Below are 26,718 nucleotides of genomic sequence, written 5' to 3'. Positions count from 1 at the left end.
TTGTAGCTTATCGCACCCCACACCATAAGGCCTGGGGTTGGGCCAGTGTCTCTTGAATGAATGCACTCTACGAGACAGCGCTTGCCAGGTCCGTCGTACGCACGAACGGCCATCACTTGCGTGCAGGCAGAATCTGCTTTCATCGCTGAAGATCACGGCCCACCATTCCATCTTCCAAGTGATCCTCTGATGGCACCAGTCGAGTCGTGCACGTCGATACTGTTGCTTGAGTGGAAGACGGGCTAGAGTTGTGCGTGCCTGTAGTCCCACTGCTAGTAACAGGCTGGCAACAGTTCGTGTTGACACTTCTGGGCTCACAAATCCTCTTATCTGAGCTGTGGTAGCTGTACGATCTGCCAATGCTGCCCTTAAAATGCGACGATCTTGGCGGTCGTCTCTGGTGCCTGGACGTCCAGTACCTCGTTTACGAGTATGATAATGTTCACGTGACCACTGCAACCAGCATCGTTGCATAACTGACGCAGCACGTCCAACTTGTTTGGAAATTCTCCGAAAGGACCATCCCGCCACTAGGAAGGCCACAATTTGACCCCTGTCAAACTCGCTCAGTTGGCTGTAAGAAACACGAGTGCGTTTCCGTGGCATGGCGCCTATTTGCTTCACACGTTTAGATCACACTGAGCCTTATATCTGTACGCATTCCCTATTAAAGAGTACACGCATATTATTAAAACTAGCTGATGCACCCGTGCTTCGCTACGGATTTTTACATTGTATACAGAATTCTAGGTTAGGTAGTGTACGCGTTGTGTGAAAGATTATTGAATTGCATAGCTCTTTAAACTTTACCCCAGAAACGCGACGGGAAACTCACCAAACGTCTTTCCTCATATGAAGACTGATGTAGGGAATTTTCATTGTAATGGTAGGCCCGCTTGCCTACCATCAGTCACACTCAGGTTGGGGAGTTTTCATTATAATGGTAGACACTCAGTCTCCACCTACATTTTTAAATCCTCAGAAAGACTGTCTTAGTGGTTTTCCCAACTGAAATGAACATACGTCATTACAGTGACGTCAGTAAAAATGGCGCGATTAATTGCAATGCCTTCATATGAAATACTCGATCAAATGAAAAACCACACATTTTCTCACTTTTAACGAACAGGACTACGCTGCCGATCTAACAGTCCAAAGTTCCAGAGCTGGAATGACCAAAGCCGCAGACAGCCGTAATCCGTGAACACTTCGTATTTTTTCGGTGGGAAGGGGGTCGAATAGTGGAGACTCCCAGGGCAAATCTATGCCCTTTTGCTAATCTGTTTCTTAGGTGTACCCGATGAGTCGGAAAATCTTAATTCACCACACTGGCGGCGGAAATATCTATCTGACTTGGAGGCAAATTTTTCCTCCAAGCCAATTTGGAATGAAATGAATGTAGAATTTAATAAAAGTGAATAGGAAGAAGCTTTTCTTAAGAAACTGCTCTTTTCAGGGTTGAATTTTGAGTTATTAAGTGAATTGTGGTGCTTTAATTTGGAATAGGCCTAAATTGTTATTCTAGACCAGGCCACACAACAACAACTACTACTACTACTACTACTTACTACAACTACCAAGTGAGCCTCTGCCTTAATTATGCACACTGCTCATTCAAAACAGCGCGTCAGAGTGGGGATCGAATAGGTGGAATACTATGATGAACCAGTGTGTTACGTACCAGCTGTATCAGAAAATGTATGAACCAGAGGAATGACATGCTAAAGAAGAAAATTTTCTAACTCCCCAGCTATAACCCGCCAATATTCAGTCAGACTGTTGTACTCAGTACGCAGCAGTAATCCCATCTATCGGAGTTGAGAGGCAGCATAAGAGACAAAGAACATCACAACAAACAATGGTCATGCAGTCGCTTAATTGCGGCCAGTATCCAGTATTCGGGAGATAGTTGGTTCGATCCCCACTGTCGGCAGCCCTGAAGATGGTTTTCCGTGGTTTCCCATTTTCACACCAGGCAAATGCTGGGGCTGTGCCTAATTAAGGCCACGGCCGCTTCCTTCCCACTCATAGCTCCTTCCTGTCCCATCGTCGCCATAAGACCTGTCTGTGTCGGTGCGACGTAAAGCAAATAGCAAAAAAAAAAAAAAAAAAAAAAAAAAAAATGATGGTCAATGTAATGTTATTGTAGATCAATGTTATGCGCTTTCGATATTGTAGGCCTTCACATTTAGTTTTCTTCCGACTCTGAAATACCACTTTTACCATAGTCGGTACGGTAAAACTGAATAAAACATAAATGATCGGAAATTGTATTCTCTATCACTTGTGTTATATAATACTTTTCGATATGACCAATAACATAGGTATTTAAAAATTACATTTTAGGCCTCTTCCCCTAAACTACAATTTCATCCAGGGTGAATAAATTTGTTTATAGCTTAGACTTTTGTTTCTTATTCCCCGACTCTATATACCGATTTTTATTAAATTCTCTTAACCCATTTTCTCGTGGTTCGGCGTTGATATAGACTTAGCAACACAATTACAAATGCATGGATATCTGTGTTAGACTTATAATAATAATAATAATTTCGTGTGGCTATTTCTAGCCGGGTGCAGCCCTTGTACGGCAGACCCTCCGATGAGGGTAGGCGGCATCAGCCATGTGTAGGTAACTGCGTGTTATTGTGGTGGAGGATAGTGTTATGTGTGGTGTGTGAGTTGCAGGGATGTTGGGGACAGCACAAACACCCAGCCCCCGAGCCATTAAAATTGACCAATGAAGTTGAAAATCCCCGACCCGGCTGGGAATCGAACCCGTGACCCTCTGAACCGAAGGCCAGTACGCTGACCGTTCAGCCAATGTGTCGGACAATATTTGTGTTATCATAGCCGGTAAGGTAAAAAAATAATATATAATGCATAAATGGTCGAAAATTTAAATATATAACTTTGGTTATGTAGTAATTATCGATACGACCGCTAATAATATAAATATTGAAGAATTAAATTTTAGGCCTTCCCCTAAACTACCATTTCGCTCAGAGTGAATAAAGTGATTCATAGCCTAGATTATAGTGGCTCATTCTCCGACTATGCGTGCCAATTTTCATTGAGATGGGACCACTCATAACGTAAATATTTAAGAATTAGATGTTTGACCTTCCCCTAAACTACCATTTCTCCCAGGTTAAATAAAATTATTTATAATCTATATTGTATCGACTTATTCTCCGACTTTGTATACCAATTTTTATAAACATAGGACCACTAATAACATAAATATTTGAAAATTAAATTTTAGGCCTTCCCCTAAACTACAATTTCTGTCAGCGTAAATAAAATTATTTATGGCCTAGATTTCAGCGACTTATTCCCCGACTTTGCATACCGATTTTCATTAAATTCTCGTCAGCCGTTTTCTAATGATGCGTGTACATACATACATACATACATACATACATACATACATACATACATACATACATACATACATACATACATACATACATACATACATACATACATACATACATACATACATACATACATACATACATACATACATACATACATACATACATACATACATACATACATACATACATACATACATACATACATACATACATACATACATACATACATACATACATACATACATACATACATACATACATACATACATACATACATACATACATACATACATACATACATACATACATACATACATACATACATACATACATACATACATACATACATACATACATACATACATACATACATACATACATACATACATACATACATACATACATACATACATACATACATACATACATACATACATACATACATACATACATACATACATACATACATACATACATACATACATACATACATACATACATACATACATACATACATACATACATACATACATACATACATACATACATACATACATACATACATACATACATACATACATACATACATACATACATACATACATACATACATACATACATACATACATACATACATACATACATACATACATACATACATACATACATACATACATACATACATACATACATACATACATACATACATACATACATACATACATACATACATACATACATACATACATACATACATACATACATACATACATACATACAGACGGACTGACAGACAGACAGACAGACAGAAATTACGGAAAAGTAAAAAGTGCATTTCCTTGTTACTGTGGACATGACCGATACATAAATACCATTCTTTTCAAATTCTGAGCAATGTACAGACAAAACTTTTATTTTATATATAGATATTAATGGAAACAAGTTCCATTGGCACGATGCTTTGCTCTCGACTGTATCCTAGCGTTCATCATATCTCAAAGGGAGAGCACATTTGATAACGTTAAAGGCATTTTCATTCGGTTGTTGGAACACTATGTTTCATCATTGGGAAATATAGTTAATGCAGTTCGTCTAGTTCATATCAGTCAATAAATAAATAAATAAATAAATAAATAAATAAATAAATAAATAAATAAATAAATAAATTATTCGTGTGTAAAACTAATTTCTGATACGTAAGGTTGATATGATTTTTGGTGTATATTCATACTAAACACAGTACCGTGGATGTACGTATATGTTACAATTATTACTTTGGTGTTTTGTTACCTCAATCTAGGTAAAATACGGCGTACCAGATCAGTAATAACCAACGGGAAACAATTACTAGCACAAAATAAACTCGAGGCTTTACCATGAAAGAATAAAACGAACTCTCTTTCGATTCACACCTTTTGAAGATAGGTTTCTTTAAACGTTTTTCCTTACAAAGTATTTATCCCAGTTTCAATGAAATACATTTTTATTCTCTTACACGTATTTGATATACTGTTCTCTAGTTTTATATTAGACCGACCGAGTTTGCCGTGTGGTTAGAGTCACGTACCTGTGAGCTTGCATTCTGGAAATGGTGGGTTCGAACCCACCGTCGTCAGCCCTGAATATGGTTTTCCGTGGTTTCTCATTTTCACACCAGGAAATGCTTGGGCTGTACCTCAATTAAGGTTACGGGCACAACCTTCCCAATCCTAGCCCTTTCCCATCCTTGCGTCGCCAGAAACTTCGGTTTGTTAGAACGACATTAAACCACTTACAATAAAATAAAAATGATATGAGTTCTAACGATTCTATCAAATTAACTGTTTTTAAAAAAGGAGAATATAACTTCGCAAGTAAACTATAATTCAGCTCTTATAACACGGTAACTAAAGCAACGTTCTGTCTGCAGATTCACGCGAATGGTTCGCTGCGTATTGGTCCCAATGGGCAATGACTACCTTTTAGTGATTTAGAATTGTTCCGAATGATCGAATATTCGCTGAGTCTACAGCTAAGAGATCGGTGTGCGTAACTTCTGTGAAGAACTGGAAGCGTGCTCTACTTTAGCCGTGTATGAAGTTTCTAAGCTCAGAGAGGGCATCTCCACTTTATTAAAATTTACTGTAGAAGTAGTTTTATGCTTCAGGGACTCCATGTCAGTACGTCAAAGCAACGTTTAATTTAATATGAAGTTACATCTTTTCATACTTTACTAGATACTAGGCATTAAAAGCTAGTTGCTCCCAAATGTAAATCAAAACTTGACATGTTAATTAGTCTTCTTTAATTATTTAATATAAAAAAATTGAAACACTTAAATGACAAAATATTCGTCAAGTTTGGGGTCACGGCATTATGTAGATAGGAATAAAGGGACACAAGATAGTTTGAAATGATGTGGAACTCCAAAGTTTCAACTGAATATTTACTACCAGATTGTCACTTGATGGATGACGTCAATTTTTGACAATCAATATAGGTAGAAATTGAGTCAAACCATCGTTGTCGTGGTACAAAAAAAGCATGAACAAATTTGAGACGGGGATCACAATCAAAATACTTTCTGTGAGTTGAAGACGTAATCCCCGTGTATCCTGGTAGTGGTTCTCCGTAGTTTTTCCACTTCAAGTAAATAAGACACTAACACTTCTATAGAGCCACTGGCTGCGCGGTTTGGGTCACATAGCTGTCAGCTTGCATTCAGGAGATGATGGGTTCGGACCAACTGTGAGCAGCTCTGAGGATGGTTCTCCAGGGTTTCCCATTTTAACACCAGGCGGAGGCTGGAGCTGTGTCTTGATTAAGGCAATAGGCGCTTCCATTCCACTCCTAGCTTTTTCCTATCCCATCGCCACAGTAAGACCTATATGTGTCGGTACAACGTAAATAGTAAGACATCTAACTAACTCTTCTCCATTCATGGGTTGCCGTCAAATTTTAAAAAGTCACTTTCAGTGGAAATATGACTGAAGAATGTGATATATTGGTACAACTACCACTGATTTCTCATCAAGGTGGCCTCATATTGAATTCCAGCCAATGGATGTGGAATTTTTAAAATGAAGATTTACAGCCCTGTATTCCTCGTAAAATTGGAGGCCCTGTGGTATATTCACATAATATCACAACCCTGTTTTCAGAAATAACGATGAGAATATCAACATTTATACGATACAAGAGTACGTTCATTGAATCTATCTTAGGTTTCCTTGTAAATGTCGATGTTCTATTGTCGGCCGCGATGTCCACTACAGACTACAGTACAATATGCAGTATTATTGTTTGTCTGCAACGTTCGTATGGTCTGTGTGATTAATAACAACGACAGAAACACACAGAGTAGAAGTAGTGCCTCCTTATTAGTTTGTATTATAAATTTCGTTAGTTATGTTGCGAGTCAGTGTACAGTACTTTCAGCTTTCACAAACATGCACAGGGTTCGTTGAATACAGCTAATGAATACTTAATGAAGGAACGTAATAAGATTCTATGCGTGGGCTTTCGTTCAAACGATGTCAAAGGTAGCCTATATTTGTTTGCTGAGTAACTCTCAGTAAGGCCATTGCTAGAAAAATTCCTTTCTTCAAGATGGCCAATGCTCCGATATTTTAAATGAGGATTGTAATGATTATTAGGGAATATTTGTGTTAGATGTTTACATCTCTTTTGAGATACCCTAACTTCTGTGTTTGCACTAGTAGTTCGTTCCTTCATCGGTATAATTTTATTTATTATCTCCGAAGTATTCTTCATTTCATACTTCCGAGCATTTTTCCAGAGAAGCCTCTCACGTAGTATTGAGCTAGGGAGCCTCTGACCCTCTGACCTCTGATGTCTTAGTTTCATCTTAAGCTTTCACAATATGGGAGTGAGAGAAACGAATAAGAAGTTAATAGTAATATACAATCAGTCCCTATGATGAATTGTATTAAGATGTCGCTTCTGGAGTCGGATGGTGAATGCTTTTCAGTGGCCTCTGCAGTCGGACAAAGTCTATAATAGCAACTTCTTACTCGGTGAAGAAATCAACGGGACGCTACGTAATTCCTTTTGTCCCCAGTGGTATCTGGGATCCACGTGTTTGTTGATGATGAAATTGTTTGTTATATTATCAAGCCTTCTGCTTTAGGACTCAAAATATCCACATATTGTTTTCCTTTGCTTTCCACACACGCTTGTAAGTGGAATGGATAACAAGTTGCAGCACGTCTGCATGATTTATTTGTTGTTATTTTTGTTGTTTGAGTCATCAGTCCGTAGACTGGTTTGATGCAGCTCTCCATGCTACTATACCTTGCGTTAACCTTTACATTTCTACGTAACTGCTGGATCCTACATCTACTGTAATCTGCTTGTCATATTCATACCTTCGTCTACCCCTACCGTTCTTACCCTTCAAAAACTAACTGACTGAACAAGTCCTGGTGTCTTAAGATGTGTCCTATCATTCTATCCCTTTTTCTCGTAAAGTTTATCTAAATCGATCTCCTTTCACCAGTTCGATTCAGCATCACTTCATTCGTGGCTCGACCTGTCCTTCTAACATTTAGAATTCTTCTGTAACACCACATTTCAAAATATTCTATTATCCTTCTTTCTGAACTACTTATCGGCCATGTTTCACTTCCATTCAATGCAACGCTCTAGACGAAAATATCTTTCTAATTCCTATATCAGTGTTCGAAGTGAGCAGATATATTTTCCTAAGAAAGGCCTTCCTTGCTTACTAGTGCTAGTCTGCATTTATGTCCTCCTTAATTCTGTCATCATTAGTCATTTTACTGAAAATGAAAACCTACAACCTGTTTTCCAGTCATTGACCGGGTCAGGGATGTAATGAATCATATATAGGCTATTAGTACGATGGGGTCGCCACTCCCAACGTGATTTAGTAATGACTGATAGATGCTATGAAATGAGAATGGAGAGTGTTGCTGGAATGAATGATGGCAGGGAAAACCGGAGTACCCGGAAAAAATCCTGGCCCGCCTCCGCTTTCTCCAGCACAAATCTCACATGGGGTGACCGGGATTTGAACCACGGTATCCAGCGGTGAGAGGTCGACGCACTACCGTCTGAGCTACGGAGGCTTAGTCATTCTACTATCCAAGTAATAATATTCATTTACTTCCTCTAAGATTGTATTTCCTAATCTAATCTTACCTGTATCACCTGACTCCGTTCGACCGCACTCCATTACTTTTGTTTTGGACTTATTTATTTTCATCTTGTACTCCTTACCCGAGACTCCATCCATACCATTCAGCAATTTCTCCAAATCGTCTGCAGTCTCAGATAAAATAACAATATCATCGGCAAATCTCAGGGTTTTGATTTCCTCTCCTTGGATTGTGATTCCCTTTCCAAATTCTTCTTTGCTTTCCTTTACTGCCTGTTCTACATAAACATTCCAAAGGGGCGGAGGGGGAGGGGGGGACAAACTGCAGTCTTGCTTCACTTATTTCTGGATTGCTCCTTCTATTCAGGGTGAATCACCTAACAACTCCACCGGCAATATTTCTCAAACAACGAGGTATTTTGGAAAGCAACTTTCACAGACAGAATGTTTGGAGAGTGGCTCATGGAATTAGTGAATACAGCTAATTAAACAAATATAGCGATGTATAATTTTCAATACAGACCGACATATTTTAATACATAAACCCCTATTATATTTAGCATAATTGAAAGCAAGGAAAAAGAGATTAATAATGTCGTTTGTTGAAATATAATGTGAAGTTGTCGCTTGACCTGGAGAAACTAGTTCAAACATTGAGGTGTGGGTGAAATTCTACTTTTTGTGTCCGGTGGGCTCCTCGAAAGCGCATTTTAATGACGCAAACAGGTCTCATAGGCCTTTTTCTGCATGATAAGGGCAATCCACACGCAGTCAATTGCTCACGTGATTTTGTAGGACAGTACCAATTGGAGGGACTGGATCATACTCCCTATAATTTTGACCGAGTTGTTTCTATGTCCTTCGTTCATACAAGCGGCTTCTGTGTGAAAGAACACTCGCACTGGACGGTGTAATTCAGAAAGCTATCATGGGCTGGATTCAGATGGTTGACACAGATTTCCTCCCCACCTTCCGCCCCTTCGTGTACCGTTAGAGCAATTTTGAGGTAAATAACCAGAAACAAATTCACGATGTAGGCTACGTAATCCGCTTGCGTACAAACAAATAACCACCCATGACACTATAGCACTGATCGATCTGGGCCTCTCGAACGACTGCTGCTCAAGCCGAAGTCCTGCAGATTACTATGTCACGCGTTGTCAAGAAAACACATCCTCCCGGTTGTTTTTCTTGGCTTTTTAAAATTTGCTTTACGTCGCACCGATGCAATTGGGGGTAGGAAAGTGCTGTAAGTGGCACTGATGTGCATTTTTATAGTCCATGGTCGGCAGTAAGTTCATGACCTCTAGTGGCAACACCGTGACCTTAATTAAGGTACATCGCTAGCATTTTCTTGGCGTTAAAATGACAAACCACGGAGAGCCGTCTTGAGAGATGCTGACAGTGGGGTCCGAACTGACCATCTCCCGAGTGCAAGCTGAGAGCAACGTGGCCAAAACCGCGCAGCCACTGGCTCGGTAGAAGGGTTAGTGTCTTGTTTACTTGAAGTGGAAAAACCACGGAGAACCACACGGAGGATACCCGGGGAGAATCTACCTTAGATACAAGATATGATAGGAATGGGCATGCAGTTACACAGGTTTCGAGGGATATTGTGCGCCATATTTGTCCATACTTGTTCTAACTGGTCCTGAAGATCGTGTAAACTCTTAGTCTACAGAAATTGGCAACCCAGGCGGTCCCAGATATGTTTCTTAATTAATCAATAAATCTGACGATGAGGCAGACGAAGGAAGTGTGTCAATGTTGCGGAGGCATGGTTTACTTCATTAATGTGAGCGGCCGAGCATTATCTTGCCAGAACATGACTATTGGAAGCCCTGCTATGAAGGGCAACACATGTGGCCGCATATCACTGTGTTGTCAGTTATCATGTCTAGGGGTGACAGAATGTAATATTCGATGCCCCTTCAGTTTAACACACAAGGAGTTGGGGCGGCGTGTCGCGCTACAGTAAGAGGCCTCCAGATACTAACACGCTGTCGTAAATGCACAAAGAGAACCTGAATTCGTCACTGAAAACAACCCTGTTCCATTTTGTAGCAGTCACGGTCTGTTGTTCACAACATAACTGTTTGAAGAGAGTCGGCGGTGGAAGGCTATCAATGGTAGGACACGTAATGGACACCGTGGGACTAAATTTCCTATGGCAAGTGCCTGGAAATGGTCCGGGTAGACAAAGGGCACTGCAACTATGCTGCTATATGTGCCTAGATGGCGGGAACCGTAACCGTGCTTGTCGGAGGATCAGACGATCCTCCCTTTTGGTGTTTAGTCGAGGGCGTCCTGAGGCCAGTTGCAGTATATGTGTGAACTTGAGCACATCCACTGATCCAAATAGGCCCTAAGAGTTTGGTCAGAATGGCCTCGGTGACAGGCAATTCGTCTATGTGACCATCTAATATCACGTATTCTTATCACGCCACCCTTCCCCCTGTCAAAATTTGATAATGGCGCGAATTTTTTGTGATTGCGTCGTAGAGCTTGGTGGATGGTCGGTGAACTTTCCGGGACTGTAAGCAGCGTTCTACCACGTATGGGTACAATTTGTGGGCATTTCTATACTCCATGGTAGGCAATAAGTTCACGACCTCTAGTACCAAGACTGTTCACCCGTTCACCTAATCATATCACTACGCCACCATTTGACCAAATGCTTGAGGCATAACTTCGTGCCGAGTTTTACTGATGAGCATGTTTCCTGTTTTTTTTTTTTGTTTTTTTTTTGTTTGTTTGTTTCTTGTTTAAAGTCCGTTCAATGTGTATACGTTTTTCAGAAACTTTGGAATGTTCAAACTGTAACCTGTAGAAGAACTTTAACTTTCCAGAAGCCAGCGCCACGGGGTATTAGAATTTTTTTTTTGCTTTTGGCTTTACGTCGCACCGACACAGATAGGTCTTATGGCGACGATGGGACAGGAAAGGGCTAGGACTGGGAAGGAAGCGGCCATGGCCTTAATTAAGGTACAGGCTCAGCAGTTGCCTGGTGTGGTATTAGTAATTAAAAACGTTCAAATGCCGCTGACCTCAGACAAAATATCACTTACTATCGTGGGAACAGAAGGACAATGGCTATCAGACTGCATCACTGAGATCGGTTTTGATATCATTAATTTATCCAGTTTTATGCGAGGGACTTGAGTTGTTATAATCAACAACCCCATGTTGTGATTTAATTTAATTTGTAATTTTATTTATTGCTTTCTACAGGATTTTCATCCAAATTACATCAGCACTCCTTGTGATGGAACAATGCCATGTAGATATGTAAACGATCAAAGTTTCAGACCCATTGGATTTTGCTACAGGTCTCCCCACGTGATGGGTCGCGGAGGAATCAACTCCAGTATACGGACTCTGGTGTAGCGTAGTTGACTTGCAGTCTGTGCAGTGAAGTGTTCCCCGTCAAACATGCCTCGGCGACAGAGAAGAGCACGCTATCAACAACTGTCGCCGTTTGAGAGGGCTCGGATGATTGGGCTGTGTGAGGCTGGATTATCGCTAAGGACTGTCGCTGCACGTGTTGGCCGACAGGAATCTACGGTACAACGTGTATGGCAGCAGAGGTCAAATGAAGATACCCACACTCGTAGACCTGGCACAGGCCCAGCGCGACAGACAACTGTGAGAGAGGATCCCCGCATCATTCGGATGGCCCGGATGGAATCCCATGCAACAGCTGCTCAAATTCGAGCAGCTGTGGCACCCCATGTTACACAACAAACTGTTGATAATCGCCTGCGTGCAGCTGGCTTACGAACCCGTGTCCATGCAGAAGGTGTTCCATTGACCCCACAACAGCGACGTGTCAGGCTGGCCTGGTGTCGAGAAAGATCGACGTGGGTCGACGAATGGCATAGGGTCGTCTTTAGTGATGACTCGCACTTCTGTCTTGCCCGCAGCGATCGCCGAAATCGTGTGCGCCGACTTACCGGGGAGAGGGGCCGCCCAGATCTTATTGTCGAGAGGCACACAGGGCCACCACCAAGAATTATGGTCTGGGGAGCTATTGGCTTTAATGTGAAATCACAATTAGTGCTTGTTGAGGGCACTATGACTGCTCGACAGTACGTTGCTAGGGTACTCAATCCAGTGGATATCCCTATGATGGCGAAATGGCGAATATTGCTAATGGAATGTTTCAGCAGGACAATGCCCGGGTTCATACTGCACGCATCTCCAGAGAAGCTCCCCACGACATCACAACTTTAGAATGGCCCGCCAGATCCCCGGACCTCAGTCCTATCGAACATGTATGGAACATGATGGGTCGACAACTGGCCAACCATCCTCAGCCACCCACAACTCTGGAACAACTGACCCGTGCAGTGCAGCAAGCATGGGCCAGAATTCCTCAGGAAGCGATCCAGGGCCTTATTGACTCCATGCCTCGACGAATTCATCCATGTATTGCAGCTCGTGGTGGGCACATCCTGTATTGATTGTTGTCCAAACTTGCGGTCAGAGGGACCTGAAAGTGTAATCATCGAAGCACAACCGAACATTCGTCCTGTATGTTCAAATGCAGCAATTTAGCACTACTCCTTCTGGGTGTTGCAATTTCCATTTTCTTCAGTGTATTTCTTAATAATACCTAGCCGAACTTCATTACAACTAATCTAAACTAATCTTAATCTAATCCTATATATTTATTGAAAAAATCAACGACTTTCCAGATATCTGAATTGCCAAAAAATTTAACAAAAAATTGATTCTCGACACCAGCTGTATCTGTTCCAGAAATTCATAAAGAGCCTACTTAGATTTCCACTTGCCCCTCCCATTAAACTCAATAATTCCAGCTCTTCTAAATGGTACTTTCCCCAGTAAAATTCGATGGTAGGCGTGTAGATGTTCCTCTTTCCCACGCTAACCTCCTCAGGCTGGCCGGTGTGATTCTCCATTCTGAGTGTGGGATCAATTGCATAAACTTTTTTCCTGTCATGTGTTCTTTTTTAAAAGATTGTCATGTTTGTGATGTTGAGTCTAAACTTGCAAGTTCATTAATAAGGGCTGGGAAAGCGACCAAGACTTTTACGCTAGGAACCACCCCAAAATTAGCCTGGAGATGGACAGCAATGAAATACAGTACACATCTTGGAGAGGAATTCTTATTCACTTTCTTTAGAGTCAGTGCATCTCATCTTAGTAGATAAAGACAAGTCTTACATTCGAGAATCCACCCCTAGCCAGTCGAGGATGAAGCTGGTATGACCGGGCGAGTTGGCCGTGCGCGTAGAGGCGCGCGGCTGTGAGCTTGCATCCGGGAGATAATAGGTTCGAATCCCACTATCGGCAGCCCTGAAGATGGTTTTCCGTGGTTCCCATTTTCACACCAGGCAAATTCTGGGGCTGCACCTTAATTAAGGCCACGGCCGCTTCCTTCCAACTCCTAGGCCTTTCCTATCCCATCGTCGCCATAAGACCTATCTGTGTCGGTGCTACGTAAAGCCCCTAGCAAAAAAAGAAAAAAAAAAGAAGCTGGTATGGCAAACTCTTTTAGGTTTGAGAGCTTCTGTTCATTTCGGAAATCACTAGTGGTCTCTGAATAGATGTACAGCTTACCGATGAACACATTTAATTGAGCCATTGAACCATTTATTTGGCACTCCTTCGAGCATAGAAAAATGGAGTGTATTAAACTTTTTCCGCAGGAATGGTAATGAACACTAAAAGGAAACTTAATATGACAAACATATTATTCCTTAATAATTTGACTACATTAATTACAAATCATATAAACCTATGCCGTTATATATAACTAATTATTCAAAACGACGGCGTATCATAGCCACTATTTTGCCGTTTCACTGATAAATTTCTGAACACATGAACATTTTTCTATGATTCTTATTTATATGATGGTTAGTAATGTTGTAGCTAAAACGTGTACTAGAATAGGTGAATCGGGCGAGTTGGCCGTGTGGTTAGGGGCCCGCGGCTGTGAGCTTGCATCCGGGAGTTAGTGGGTTCGACTCCCACTGCCGGCAGCCCTGAAGATGGTTTTCCGTGGTTTCCCATATGCACACGAGGCATATGCTGGTGCTGTACCTTAATTAAGACCACAGCCGCTTTTTTCCAACTACTAGGCCTCTCCTATCCCATCGTCGCCATAAGACCTACGTGTGTCGGTGCAACGTAAAGCCACTAGCAAGAAAAGAATGGGTTAAGTCCATCAAGTATAAATACTCTTTTCATGAAGTTAATTAATTGAAATTCAAAATGACTACTTGAAGTCTTTTTTCATTAATTTCAATTTGATAATATTTTGTTCAAAGCCTCCGTGGCTCAGATGGAAGCACGTCCGCCCCTCACCGCCGTGGTTCAAATTCCGATCCCTCCATGTGAGATTTGTGCTGGACAAAGCGGTGGCGGGACGGGTTTTTCTCTGGGTACCCCGGCTTTCCCTGTCATCTTTCATTCCAGAAGCACTCTCCTTTCTCATTTCATAGCATCTACCAGTCATTATTAAAAATAACTTTGGTAGTGGCGACCCCATCGTACCAATAGCCTATATATAATTCATTCATTACATCCCTGACCCGGTCAATGACTGGAAGACAGGTTGTAGGTTTTCATCATTTTAATCAAACTTAACCAATGAATCTATCTAAATAATTCTAATCTATATTCTTCTCTATGAAATGTACATGCATGCAGAATTTCATCTTAAGATCTAGAAAACTTTCAGACTTATTAGAGAAACGGTTCTGAAAAACAAAGTCTCGGGAAACGAACAATAGATATACGGATGAAGGGCTTGCTTGGGTTACGTGGCTCCTTATTTTTGGTCATAAATCCGAAAGTATTGGAGATATTAACAAAACATTTTGCACTGTTATAAAGAAGAAAGTTCAATTTTTGAATGAAAAGAATAAATTGAGGAATCGTAATTTGGTCGGTCAAAGGCGCTGGTCCCCCCTTAATCCACAAGCGCAATAGCCCTTGTTACAAGACATTAATAGATTCAGATATTCTCCATATAAACTAAACGACCTTACATATAAACAGTAAACAATAAAAGTCAATTTCATGAAATTGAGTTCACTAACCTAAAATATCTACAGTGTGTAAGAATAAGGTTCAACCACATTACAGTACACATTTCTTACACGTAGTAGAACAAAATATGTTATATGGACATGGGTTCGGAAACACAATATTTCCTTGTTATAACTGACTTTAAACAACTCTACGTAGCACATTGATCATGGGAAACTCACAGGAGCAGAGCCTACCAGCTGCGATGGCGGACAGATGCAGGTATCAGTGTTAACGGAGGGCATTTTCAACATTTCATATGAAAAAGAGTTTCATGTGGCGTGCTGGTATGTTCTCTTCCTGTGTGTTCCCCATGATTAATGTACGGTACTATGTAGAGTTGTAGAAAATTAATTCTAAAATGACAATGAAGCATATCTAGACCCATGTCCATATAACATATTTTATTCTTCTAAGTGTGAAGAATGTTTCTCGGAACTTCAGTCATATCTTTTTTAACGCTATTTGTTCGGGCCGCCGACCTAGAAAGATCTTTTTACGCTACTCGCACCATATGTTATGAACCTGCGTGTATTTTGGAAATTGCGGAAGTGTAAACTGTTGAATGTGAGAAAAGGAACGTTAAGGACGACACAAGCACCCAGTCCCCAGGCCAGGGATAGTAATCATTTACAATTAAAAGCCCCTGACCCGGCCGAGAATCGAACACGGTGCAGCCGGATGACAGGCGGACGCGTTGCCCCCTACACCACGGGGCCGGACTCGGCCATATCTTAGTGTTACATTCTGTATATTCAAGGAAAGCATAATTACTGTCTTCCTATTTTCTCGAAAGCCTTATATCACACTCTTTGAAACATGTATTTCCAGTTCAGTATCATTGAAGAAATATTACGCTTATTGATGGACATTGCACACTGCAATAAAAATAAAGTTATGGATAGGTTTGTACTTCTCAAAAGAGATTATAAGGAAAATTTCCGAGTAAGCCGAATTTTACATTCCTTGATTGGTAACTGCCTGTCGAACCGCTAGAGGTGAGCTTTAGGCGGAGTTGTGTTGTCACTGGCCCGCTAGTGGGAGTCATACAACAATGACAATATTGTCACAGTCAATATGATACAGACTACCACAGGCTAGCTCTCGTGGCTTGCTAGAGGTCTAGTAGAGCACAGCTTAAGCTATGACCACCTTGTACTATAGTAACCACTAGGCCGTGTAGTAATATGTGCTACTTTATGTATAGACTGATTAGGTTCTTGCATGAAAATATAAATATAAAATCCATACTTCATTAACGTGTCGGTCTTTCTTTTCTCCGTTAAATGAGGTGAATAAATAAATTTGAACAAGTAATACCTAGCGAGTGGCTGTGCAGTTTGGTTCACGTAGCTGTTAGGTTACATTCGTTTTTCCGTTTAATGAAAACCATGTAAGGTAAAATTCACGTATTTTCGTACTTGAGTTTCTTTGTACAGTTTTGGTTTGGTTTTATATGCGACCATTTTAAAAGTAATTACATTTAAACGTTACTTTCATTTTCCTACTATTTACCGCAAGCTGATAAATCATTGTTGTTACAAAGAAGTAAATGAGCACATTTATAGGAGAAAGTTCATTTGCAAATGAATTATTGCACAATAGTAAATGTAAAGTTTATTTCCTTTGAAGAATTAGAAGAATAGGTAGAATATTTCGCACAAACCAAAATATAGGAAATAAGAGTTTGCTTATGAGTAAGAACTTGTAAAACATGTTCTTACAGGTTATTCTCCTGGGGGCTTTCAATTTTATGTTACATGCAACAACATTTCATTAAGTGTTCAGAAATAAACATTCCTTTGTTGATTTCAGTTTATTCCTGTATAATTTATTTGCAGAAATAAACTCAATGGAGCTTTACAGATAATTTCATAATTTATTGTAACTGTTATATTATTTACACGAAATGTTGGTCATCTCCTTGGGGTGTGAAATCACTCCGTTTGATAATGTATGTTATAAAATACGTTGGTTATCAGAGAGTCAAGCTAACAACCCGGCACATGACTGATTTTACCTTTGCAGTATCTCAAACACAGCGAACTTGTAATGTTTAGGTCCTTATCACCGCCACTGTTAACTAAAGATTCATTCCTCCATTACTCTTCAGTGTACAAAGTCAAAATTTGACATTTTGGTCGCTTCTGAGTTTAGGGTTTTAAACCATTCCAAATCTATGGATGTCAAATGAGTATTAGATCCATAAATGAATAGCCTCTCTTCCAGAACCGTTTAACGTACGAACTGAGGGTATAATTACACGCTCAAACGACAACGATTTTCGGAAAATTTTAAACTTTGAAAAATAACATTCAGTTTCAAACCGTATGAAACCACGGGTATCCTGCTAGTGTAATATAGCAGAGTCTCGCTCAACAACCTTCGCTTATCCGACATTCCGTGTTATCCGACGCTGGTGGACCTAATTTAAACTTTCTGTGGAGAATAATTCCTGGGACAACCGGTGTAGAGGGTGCAACCGTGGGACAAGCTATGGCCTGACTGCAGGCGGTAGGACCGGTGTTTTTCTCAGGGGCTGGTGCAGCGAGTCATCAGTCATTGTTCAGTATAGTATTGGTAGGGTGCGGATGTTATAGTTTTTATATCCTCTGTGAGTATGGCGAGTAAATGGAAGAAAGTTATTGTTTCTATGAAAGACAAGTTGAGTGCGTTAAAGCCACTGGACAAAGAGGAAACTCTTCAAGAAATGGCTTCAGATTATGGTGTTGGACGTGTTACTGTGGGAGACTGGAAAAAAGAGAGAAACAATTGAAAAGTTGTGGTGTACCAGAGCAACAAGTGATGCACCGAAAATTAGAAAAACAATGAAAAACTGTGAGTACGAAAAAGTAAGCGAAGCACTATTTCTTTGGTTCAATCAAAACCGGGAAAAGGTCCTGCCAAATCTGGCCCCGTTCTGCAAGAAGAGGCGGTGTATTTCCAGAAGAACTTTAATGAAGGGGGCCCTAATTTTACTGCCAGTGCTGGGTGGCTTGATCGGTGGAAAAAACGGCACGGCATTAGGCAGCTTAGTATCAATGGAGAAAAACTGCCAGCTAAATCCGATGTGGTTGTGAAATTTAAAAAAGAATTTTCAAAAAATAATTCTTGCTGAAGGATTAACTGGTGATCAGATTTTTAATTGTGATAAGACTGGGCTAAATTTCAAGGTGTTGCCATCAAAGACTCTCGCAGCCCATGCCGAGACGTCTGCACCTGGCTACAAGCGTAGTAAGGAAAAAGTTACTGTTCTTGTCTGTAGTAATGTTACTGGGAACTTATAAGCAAAATTGCTTATTATCGGTAAATGCCTAGGGCATTTAAAAGCATTTCTGTTAATGCTCTTCCAGTTCATTACATGAATCACCAGGTTGCCTGGATATCTGATGACATCTTTAAAGACTGGTTTTTTACACAGTTTATTCCAGATGTAGAAAAATGTCCAGCTTCAAACAATCTCCCTAGAAAAGCTCTTCTACTAGACAACGCTCAATCTCACCGAAATGAAGAACAACTTAGAAGTGGTGACATCAAAGTCATGCTCCTCCCTCCTAACGTGACCTCATTATGCCAGCCAGTCGACCAAGGTGTGTTGGAAACATTGAAGACGAAATATGGGCGGAAACTCCTTTCATCCCTGATTGACGAAATGGGCAATGCCAACATGATAGAAAAGTAAAAACGAATGAATGTGAAAGGCGTGGCATACTGGATAGCCCAGATGTGGAACATGTCTTGGGAAGAAGTTGAAACTACGATATTAGCAAAGTCTTGGAACATATTGTTGACGGAGGTTGAAGATCGAGATGAGGTGGTACAAGAAGACATGGAAAACATTGTTCCCTGACTGAATTGCATTCCTGGCTGAGAGAATGCTATGACTCAAGATGTGAATAAGTGATGTGTACAAGATCAGCTGTTTGAACTAACTGGCCCTGATATCATTGATTTTTTGAGTGACAACGAAAATGAGGATGATGGAGAAGAAGAAGAACGAGGCAATGTAGAACAAAAAAGAAAAATCGATGATAATAATAATAATAATAATAATAATGGCGTATGGCCTCCGGAGAGGCATGGTGCGGGTGTGTTTCTCGTAGACGGCCTATTAGGCGACCCGCATGTCTGTGAAAATGAGGGCCCTACCTAAGATGACTTCTAATGCTGAAAACGCCACACACCCCAGCCATCGAGCCATTAGGATTGAACAATTAAGGTTGAAGTCGCCGACCCGGCCGGATATCGAACCCGGGACCCTCTGGACCAAAGGCCAGCACGCTAACCATTTATCCATGGAGCCGGACAGAGAAAACGCTGACTCACAGTAAAGGATTAAATGCATTGGAAATGGCATTAACCTACGTTGAGCCTCAGCCGGAAGCCAGCGCAACAGAAGGGTTGATTTTTCGTCGATGGCGAGATCTCGCGGCAAGAAAACGTGAATCAGCAGGCAAGCAGACATTGTTGACAAGTTTCTTTTCGTTCAATGCTGCATGTACTGTACAGTTTAATTGATAATTCAATAAATAAAGTACCATAAAACATGTCATTGTTTTAGTAATACAGTAGCCTATAGTATTCCTGTTTGTTTTTGTTAATTTCTTCTTCTTAATTTGTTTACCCTCCAGGGTCATTTTTTCCTTCGGACTCAGCGAGGGATGCCACCTCTACCGCCTCAAGGGCAGTGTCCTGGTTTAGCTAATTTTCAAAGTTATTCTGTATTATCCGACTTTTTCGGTGATCCCGTTCGTACAGACTGCTCAAAAATCAGAGATTTGGCAACTCCAATTAAGACGAGCTGCCCAGCAGGCTTATCTCCATGGCAACCGCAACCGCAGTGGGCACGCCCAGGTTTCCACGGCGACCATGCCCCCTAATCCTTTATTCCCACCCAGTCAGGTAATGAACGGACCTCCCTCTAAGAAATGTCAGAATGCTTCTTTTAATATTACGATCTTAAACTATTTTATAATAATGGAAGTCCTCCGCGGAATAAGGATGTAACCAAAAAAATCAGTAACTTTTCAGGAGAGAGAAAAAAAAAATTGGAGTTCATTTCATGGTATATACTACTTGAACCAATTTTGCTTGATGATGATGATGCTTGTTGTTTAAAGGGGCCTAACATCGAAGGTCATCGGCCCGAACCAATTTTGCGTCCGCCTCTGTGGTGGTGGTTAGTGTGATTAGCTGCCACCCCGGGAGGCCCGGGTTCGATTCCCGGCTCTGCCACTGAATTTGAAAAGTGGTACGAGGGTTGGAACAGGGTCCACTCAGCCTCGGGAGGTCAACTGAGTAGAGGTGGGTTCGATTTCCACATCAGCCATCCTGGAAGTGGTTTTCCGTGGTTTCCCACTTCTCCTCCAGACAAATGCCAGGATAGTCCCTAACTTAAGGCCACGGCTGCTTCCTTCTATCTTCCTTGTCTACCCCTTCCAATCCTCCCTACCCCCCCCCCCCGCAAGGCCCCTGTTCAGCATAGCAGGTGAGGGCACTTGGGCGAGGTACTGGTCATCTTCCCCAGTTTCATCCCCCGACTCAGAGTGTGAAGCTCCAGGACACTGCCTTGAGGCGGTAGAGGTGGGACACGTCAGTGAGTCCCAGGGAAAATCCGATTCTGAAGGGTAAACAGATAAAGAAGAACCAATTTTGCATATGCAAGTGTACAAATGCGTGCATGCATTAAAGCAATATCTTATTGCTACAATTTAAGGTTTAAAAAATAAGTGTATGAATTGGAAGTGGTAAAATGAAAAATAATCTGCAAGAATTTCTTACGTTTGTATGTAACAGGAGATAAATCCTGTACATGCAGTTGGAACACAAATGATAGCAAATAATATTAGTGTAATTATAAAAATAGAAACAATAACAATGAAAACTTCAAGAAAATATTTCAAAATACAGATGTGATTTCGTCTATGGTCTTTACTTAAATGATCCATTACATCTGGTGATGAACGAACACAAGCACTGTCCACCATCTCGACTGATGCTCCATGATTACACCACGGAAGACAAACTTCTGCTGGCTGTAAACCGCCTTGAAGTCCAACATGAGATTACACCACAGCATAGAGGCGTAACGATACACCCTATTTATACTGAAGTTTCACCTTTCAAAAATTTGTTTTGGGTACATCCTTATTATTCCGGGGAGGTCTTCAAATATTAATAAGAACAATCGTACGTAATAACACTATAGCTTATTTTTTACGTGCTAGTGCGTATTGCTTAAAGCAAATTGTACTGAAAAGCAAGCGTTTTAGTGGGATGCTCTTTTGCAGCACACTTGTTATCCCAGTAACACAACGTTCAGTCGATGATCTCAAAATTGTATTGTTTAACTTCGTAGAAATATACTGTTTATAAATTGTCAGAACCATTCATAGTCTTTTTTGAAGATGCAATTGATTCCGTTGCTGTAAAAAGATATGTATGGTCACTCATGAAAGGAATGAATACGTGGTAATGTATAAGTTCCTCGCAGGTACAAATTCCTCAGAAGCAATTGAAATTGTATATATATAACATTTGTTGTGTGTATCCACAGGGTTTGCTTATACATGGGAGGTATTTAGATTGTTGATTTTTCGACACGTCCGCCTCTGTGATGTAGTGGTTAGTGTGATTAGCTGCCACCCCAGGAGGCCCGGATCCGATTCCCGTCTCTGCCACGAAATTTGAAAAGTGGTACGAGGGCTGGAACGGGATCCACTCAGCCTCGTGAGGTCAACTGAGTAGAGGTTGGTTCGTTTCCCACCTTAGCCATGCTGGATGTTTTTCCGTGGTTCCGACTTCTCCTCCAGGCAAATGCCGGATGGTACCTAACTTAAGGCCACGGCCGCTTCCTTCCCTCTTCCTTGTCTATCCCTTCCAATCTTCCCACCCCCTCGCAAGGCCCCTGTTCAGATAGCATGTGAGGCCGCCTGGGCGAGGTACTGGTCATCCTCCCCAGTTGTATCACCCGACCCAGAGTCTGAAGCTCCAGGACACTGCCCTTGAGGCGGTAGAGGTGGGATCCCTCGCTGAATCCGAGGGAAAAGCCGACCCTGGAGGGTAAACAGATAAAGGAGAAGAAGAAGATTTTCGACACGTGCGCACTGTTATACGGGACTTTCTACAAAATCAATGGGGTACTACATATTTAATATTTAAAATCAAGTTAAACGCATGTAATTAAATAGCAGTTTGGGTGGAAGAGACTGGACTATCTCATATCAAACTGATTTCATACTAAATCATATCTTCAGTACTTTAACGCTACACGTCTTATTTACATACTGTAAGTCAGGAGAAATAGTGAATAATGACATTCCCTTTAAAATTTCTTGTGAACGGGAAGATAAAATTGCAGATCTTTCTTACCCCAGTAACACAACATTCAGTCGATGGTCTCAGAATTTTCCTTTATAACCCTCCTGAAATGCATTATTATTATTATTATTATTATTATTATTATTATTATTATTATTATTATTATTATTATTATTATTATTATTATTATTATATTGGTAAATATTATCATGAAAATAGATGGAAATTTAGTCAGCATTTTACCTATGTCTACGACTTAGTCTAAATAGCAAATTGTGCTGACAGCCTGCAATCTAATATCATGGAACTTGAAAATAGGTGTGATCATATGATGTGAAAATTAGCCTTTCCAAGAGCAAAGTGATATCAGTAGGTAAGAAACCTAAGAGAACTGAATGTCAGGTTGGGAAAACAAAGTTGGAACCCCTAGATCATTTTAACTATTTAATTTCTAAAACTTACTAACTTTCATTTTTCCGACTCCTTAGTTGAATGGTCAGCATTGACGCATTCCATTCAGAGGGTGTCGGGTTCGATTTCCGGCTTGGTCGGGAATCTTAATCGCATCTTATTAACTTTTCTGGCTCGGGGAGTGGGTTTTATGTTTGTCTCAACACTTTTCTCTTCATATTCAGACAATAAATCACACTACCATCCACCACAGAAACACGCAATAGTGATTACATTTCACCATATAATTTGGCGTCAGGAAGGGCATTCGGCCATAAAACAGGACCAAATCCACATGTGCGACACAGTTCGCATCCACGATCCCACAGAAGTGCGAAAAGTGATAGAAGAAACTACATTTATTTGTTTATTTTAGGTTCTGCTTACCTACTTATGTATATGCATGTATTCCTCGTAATATTCAGTAGGGAGAGAGCAATATTCATGAGTTGATGTTTCTTTATTTCTTTTTATAATTTACTAATATTCCATTATATCTATCAAATAGTTAGCCCTATATATAGACTACATATATACTCATTTGTAAACAAGTTCGTGTGAGTACTCTTCAATCTACAACGGCGCTTGAAAAATAAATTATCAAGAATTTACACGGATGACACTTATTTCGCAGACAGATATCTGGATACACAGTATTAGGGCACTCATACGTGTAGTCACCATTCTCGTCCATGCACTTGGTCCAACGATACTAAAAGGCATCGGTGCTGGCATGGAAGATATCTGCGTCGAGTTCCTGAAGCCACGTAATGACGGCATGGTGAACAGCCATCCTGATGGTTGGCTTGCTCACAAGGCGTGAATTCTGCCACTTACTGTGATACACTGGCGCGTTTGCGGGTAGCAGTTCTCAGAAAACGATCTGGACTTCCCTCAAGAGGCATCACGTTGCTGCACGACAACGCCAGGCCATACTCAGCTGACAGCACGTGAATTGTTACGGCGCTTCCGTGGAAGGTACTATACCATCTTCGCTACAGTCGCGAGCTAACACCCAGTGATTCATCATGCCGTCATGCGTGCCTACAGAGGCTGCACGCAGATTTCTTGCATGACGGCATCGGTACGTCGGAATATGTTCTTGGACAACCAAGGTGACTATTTTGAATAGTAATACGTATGAGTGCCTTCCTACTGTATGTCGTTATATCTGCCAATAAAATAAAGCTTCTCCGTGCGAGTTCTTGCTACCTTATCTTTTGAATCTACCGTATAGGTAGAATGCAATCCGATCTTAATCTTACTTGGCTCAGGCGGTGAAAATATTGGCTTTCTGAGCTCAAGTTGGTGGTTTCGAATCCGGCCCAGCCCAGTGATAATCGAAGGTCCCCAAAAAGAACAAGCACGTGTCGGTAGATTTACAGGCGAGTGAAAGAACTCGTACGAGACAAATTTTAGGCACCTCCTGTCTGGCAAAGCCGGAAAGAGTAGTTAGTGGGACGTAAAGTCAATGACATTATGACAGTCTTGGCCGAATGAAAAAATATTCGTCAATAAATTAAATTTTAAACTTTAATTTTAAACAGGTTTTCATAGCTTACTTCTGTAGATCGAAGTCGTATTTGAGCTAATTTCACTTTATTTCCTTCCATTTCATTTCATCGCATCAAAAATAGTGTGAGTTCTCATCACAGTTACCATGCGGTAAAAAATCAGACGTCGAAGTCGTACTTACTTCATTTTAATCGATTATTCTACAACTAAGAGAAAATTGAAATACTTTTAAAAAATTATCACAGTTTTCCAGTTTTCTCTAGGATAATATTGAAATCATGCTACCTGTATACAAAAAGATGCGTTTTGGAGATTTAGGTACTTTATTCATTCTCTTCAAAAAGTCGTAGAGAGACTTAAGTGAGATCATGTAGTTATAGGGGAAGGACTGAATCGTTCCTTACGAATGAAATTAAGAAAGTTCCTTTGATCAAAATACGTAGTGCAGTTGTTAAATAAAACTCTTTTTTGTTCCAGGTATTGGGCAGTTACCAACATTGACTACATTCACCAGAGGACTGCAAAGAGAATTGGCTGTATGATCTTCATCGTGTGGGCGGTAGCCTTCCTCGTATGTATAGCACCGATGTTCGGCTGGAAGGATGAAGGCTGGGAGGCACGAGTAACTCACGATCGGGAATGTCTGGTGTCTCAAGACATTGGCTATCAGATTTTTGCTACAGCATCTTCATTTTACCTTCCTCTGGCTGTCATTCTCATTCTGTATTGGCGGATTTTCCAGACTGCAAGAAAACGTATTCGCAGAAGAGTAACTGCATCTGCTGGTACATCTGGAGGTGTTCCAACACCTCGCAACCCAGCATCAGGCGGTGTTATTGCTGGGGCTGCCGGATCGACGGGTGGTATTGTTGCTGCGGTCGTCACAGTCATCGGGCGACCTTTGCCGACTATCTCAGAAACTACGACTGCTTTTACTACAGTTTCATCAACTAACACAAGCCCAGAAAAAGGATCATTTGCTAACGGTTTAGAACCAGACGCACCGACGGTCACGGACTGCAATATCAACCCATATCCACATCATCAACAGACCCAACATTTTCCTACCAAGAGAAAACCAAAGGATTCAGCCGATTCCAAGCGGGAACGTAAGGCGGCAAAGACGCTAGCTATTATCACTGGAGCTTTTGTTATTTGCTGGCTTCCATTTTTTATCATGGCCATATTACTTCCCATATGTAACAGTTACGCATTCAACGAACACATGATTGCATTTTTCCTATGGCTGGGATACTTCAATTCCACGTTAAATCCTATTATTTACACGATATTCAGCCCTGAATTCCGACATGCCTTTAAAAGGATTTTGTGTGGTAGGAGAAGCATTAGGAGAAGAAACAGACACTTTGGTGTGCGATATCTTCAGTAGCTATTACAACCTGGCTAAGAATTCGACTGCAATTTAACCATATTGATATACAAATGTCCATAGATATGCTGTATTAAAACGATAACCTTACAATTCATTGTGAAAACAGAAGTGAGAGGTAATTGGTTATTTCTCACCCTGAATAATAAAAAAATATTGACTTTCTAGCTATCTCAACATGGAGTAAAATATTTGAAAGCTAAAGTTAATTGCGACTTTAATGATGTCAATATTCACAATAATAGGGAGACAAAACGTAGGTGCATATGGAACTGCTTTTCTAATGCACTGTACGAATTATTTCTTGAAATTCAGTTTTAGTCTTAAGACTATATGGAGATTATCTTACGTAGTAAAGTTAAGTTCACCAAAAGCAACAATATTTTGTAGTTAAAGTATAACACAGTAGCTTTCTCCTGAATTTGAAGTTGTAACACGCCAGTTGATCAAGATCTTGCATAATATTCATTGAGTTACTGTAG

The 26,718-nt window shown here is 40.7% G+C and overlaps 1 protein-coding gene across 1 annotated transcript in view; it reads left to right on the top strand.

The window, feature by feature from the left end:
* Positions 1-26,236, top strand: part of LOC136863293 (5-hydroxytryptamine receptor-like) — a 140,426-nt gene extending 114,190 nt beyond the window's left edge. Inside the window, exon 4 of the mRNA XM_068226085.1 lies at positions 25,324-26,236. Within this exon, the coding sequence (XP_068082186.1) occupies positions 25,324-26,236 (913 nt within the window). The remainder of the gene's footprint in view (positions 1-25,323) is intronic.
* Positions 26,237-26,718: the final 482 nt, after the last annotated feature.

Source organism: Anabrus simplex, chromosome 2, assembly GCF_040414725.1.
Source record: "Anabrus simplex isolate iqAnaSimp1 chromosome 2, ASM4041472v1, whole genome shotgun sequence".
NCBI lineage: Eukaryota > Metazoa > Arthropoda > Insecta > Orthoptera > Tettigoniidae > Anabrus > Anabrus simplex.
Note: the sequence above shows the minus strand (reverse complement) of the source record. Positions and strands in the feature narration are given on the sequence as shown.